Source organism: Pteropus vampyrus, unplaced genomic scaffold, assembly GCF_000151845.1.
Source record: "Pteropus vampyrus isolate Shadow unplaced genomic scaffold, Pvam_2.0 Scaffold309, whole genome shotgun sequence".
Classification (NCBI taxonomy): domain Eukaryota; kingdom Metazoa; phylum Chordata; class Mammalia; order Chiroptera; family Pteropodidae; genus Pteropus; species Pteropus vampyrus.
In genome coordinates, this window is record NW_011889090.1 from 649,438 (window position 1) to 651,997 (window position 2,560).

General features: G+C 63.6%; 1 protein-coding gene across 1 annotated transcript in view; it reads left to right on the forward strand.

The window, feature by feature from the left end:
- The first annotated feature begins 1,498 nt into the window (after positions 1-1,498).
- PRKCZ (protein kinase C zeta) overlaps positions 1,499-2,560 on the forward strand; it is an 88,658-nt gene continuing 87,596 nt past the window's right edge. The window contains 2 exon segments of the mRNA XM_023521636.1: positions 1,499-1,548; positions 2,308-2,429. Of these exon segments, the coding sequence (XP_023377404.1) occupies positions 2,312-2,429 (118 nt within the window). The 5' untranslated portion in view covers positions 1,499-1,548; positions 2,308-2,311.

Genomic DNA, 2,560 nt, shown 5'->3' on the forward strand with positions numbered 1-2,560 from the left:
CTGGAGAGCGGTTCGGTTACCGGGAGTAAAGTGACCTGTTGCGGCTGCTTCCCCGGGCGGAGGAGGCCACGCCCCGCGCTCTTTCCTCTTCCTCCCACTCCCGACCTCTGTCCCCTCCTCCCCTCCTCCCCATCCCGCTCCCTTCCCGTCTCCCTCCCGCACCCCTTTTCTCCTGGGCTGCACTCACGGTTCCTCCCCAAGCCCAGCCCCTGGCTCCCTCCCGTGCCCACCGAGGTCAGTGCTGTGACACAGACCCCGAGGTCCGGCACCCAGTGCTGCAGGGAGGGGGTTGTTTTGGGGCCGCAGGTCCAGGGGCCACGGTCAGACACATCGAAGGTGCTGTTCATAAATTGCGGGGTCTTCAGCTGTCTCACTGGTGGTGGCTTCTCCTGGTCACCCTTGCCCATTCCCCGAGGCCCCCACGCCTTGAGATTGGGGTCTCCGGCCCCCGGTTGGTCCTTCGAAGGACATGCAGTCGCTGGAGTCTGCGTGGCATCTGGTGGCACCCGCCCTTTCCAGGGGGCTTTCTGGGGGGTTCTGGGTGATGCCGGGGGTTTGGAGACCCTGCTCTGCCAGGCTGAGTCTCAGACACCTGCTTCTCTGAGATCCTAGAGGTGACTGGCAGCTGCTCCCCGCTCCAGCGCAGGCCTGTGTCCCGTCGTCCAGGTCATCCAGGACCTGCTGTGTGCACGGCCTGGCCTGGCCTGTGGCCTGGGAGACCCAGAAATCCAGTGGGGCCGGCCGTCCCCCCGGGCTGTGGGCGCCCACTCCTGGTCACTCGGCCCAGGACTCTGTCTTGCTCAGAGGGGCTGCTTGATTCAAGGTTGGGCTGAGGTCACACTGGTGGTCAGAGGACTGTGTGGCAGGATGGGATGGCCCCTCCCGGTGCTAGCTGCCATCCTGCCACCGGGGCGAAGCCCTCCGTGGTCCATCCTGGTGTCGGGCGCTTCCAAGTTGTCGGGGTTCTGGGGTTTTGCAGGAGCCACTCGCTTGGCCTCCAGGTCAAGGCATTGGGGGGAAACAGTAGCTTCCACTTGGGGACAGAACTGCGGGGTGAGGTCCTTGGGGCAGGGAGAGGTCAAAGGTGAAAAGGTGGCCGACACTGACCCCCAGAGTTCCCAGCAGCAGGAGGACTGGTGGCTGCTGGGTCAGGTGACAGGCGTGCGGGGCAGTGTGGGCGACCCCAGGGCGATGGGTGGGAGCTTTGTCTCTGGAGCCCTGTGGCCCCTCTGTGCCTCAGTTTCCCTAGCTCAGACGGGCCGGGCTAGTGCCAGTGCAGCATTGGGATGCTGGGGGCCGTCTCCCCACTGCGGCCCAGGCCCTGGGCTGCTGTGCTGGGCCCAGGAGGCGCCCGGCAGCTGGGTCCTAGATCCTGGTGGCACTGGGCGTGTTGTCCGGTGGACAAGACCGGCAGCACTTGTTTGCTGGGGTTCGGGAGCCAGGTGTTGGCCGGAGCAGACGTTCCCGGTCTGCAGCCCCTCGCCTTCTTGCAGGCTCTGCACCCTCGTGCCAGCTGCCGGCGCTTTGCCCCCGACTTCGGCGTGCTGGGTGAGGCCGCGCTTCCCGCTCCCTTTCAGTAAAGGCAAAGGCCTGTCCGGCCTGGGTTAGCATCCCTCCGTCCCTCTGGGGGGGTGTTTCTCTGGGGGGTGTCGCCCAGCGGTGAAGGATCAGCCCTCAGAAGGCGACCGGAATCCCTGAGCCATCTCCAGCCCTCCAGCCTCCCCATCTCATTTTCGGATGAAAACATAAAAGATGGTGACATTCTGTGATTTCTTCCCCCCACAAACAAAAACTTGCCTGGAGTCATGCGACAGCCACAGCCGAGGGGGCCCTCCGGAGTTTAACGCAGCAGCCGAGTTTAACGCAGCAGCCGAGGCTCCTTAAGCGGCTCCGCTCTGCCCTCCCCACCCGGTGTCCCCCCCTCAGGAAGGTCTCAGGCCTCCCATGTGACGTGCCCTATGCCCTTGCCCTGCCCGGCAGTATCCGAGATTGGAGGAAGGTGTAATGAATTCCATGGCTTGGCCACCCCACCCCGGGCGCCCGGGTGACCTTTTGGGCAGACCTGGCACCTGGGGCCCGAGCAGGCACTTTCTGACACCCCCGTTCTTTGACCCCCGTGTGCCACGAGCCAGGACAGGTCTCCCCTCTGCACACGGGCATTCATGGTGGCGACTTAACGAGACTGGTCGGTGGTTCTTTGGGGAAAATTCTGTTTCATTTATTTGATCAATAATTTGGTTAATCGATCATCCGTGTATACCTGGTTACCTGTGCTCCGTGGTGACGGTCCCTACCCTCTCTGTCCAGGGACATGCTGATCACCAGCTTGGACGCGGCCAGCACCTTCGAGGAGCTCTGTGAGGAAGTCAGAGACATGTGCAGCCTCCGCCAGGGGCAGCCGCTCACCCTCAAGTGGGTGGACAGTGAAGGTAGCCCTCGGTCCTGTGTCGTCCATGTCGTCCGCGTCAGGCACTGAATCCTCTGTGTGCGGGACATTGGCTCAGCCCCTTCTGGGGAGATGTCAAGCCGCAGGATTAAGTGGGTTAGCAGCCACTTCCCC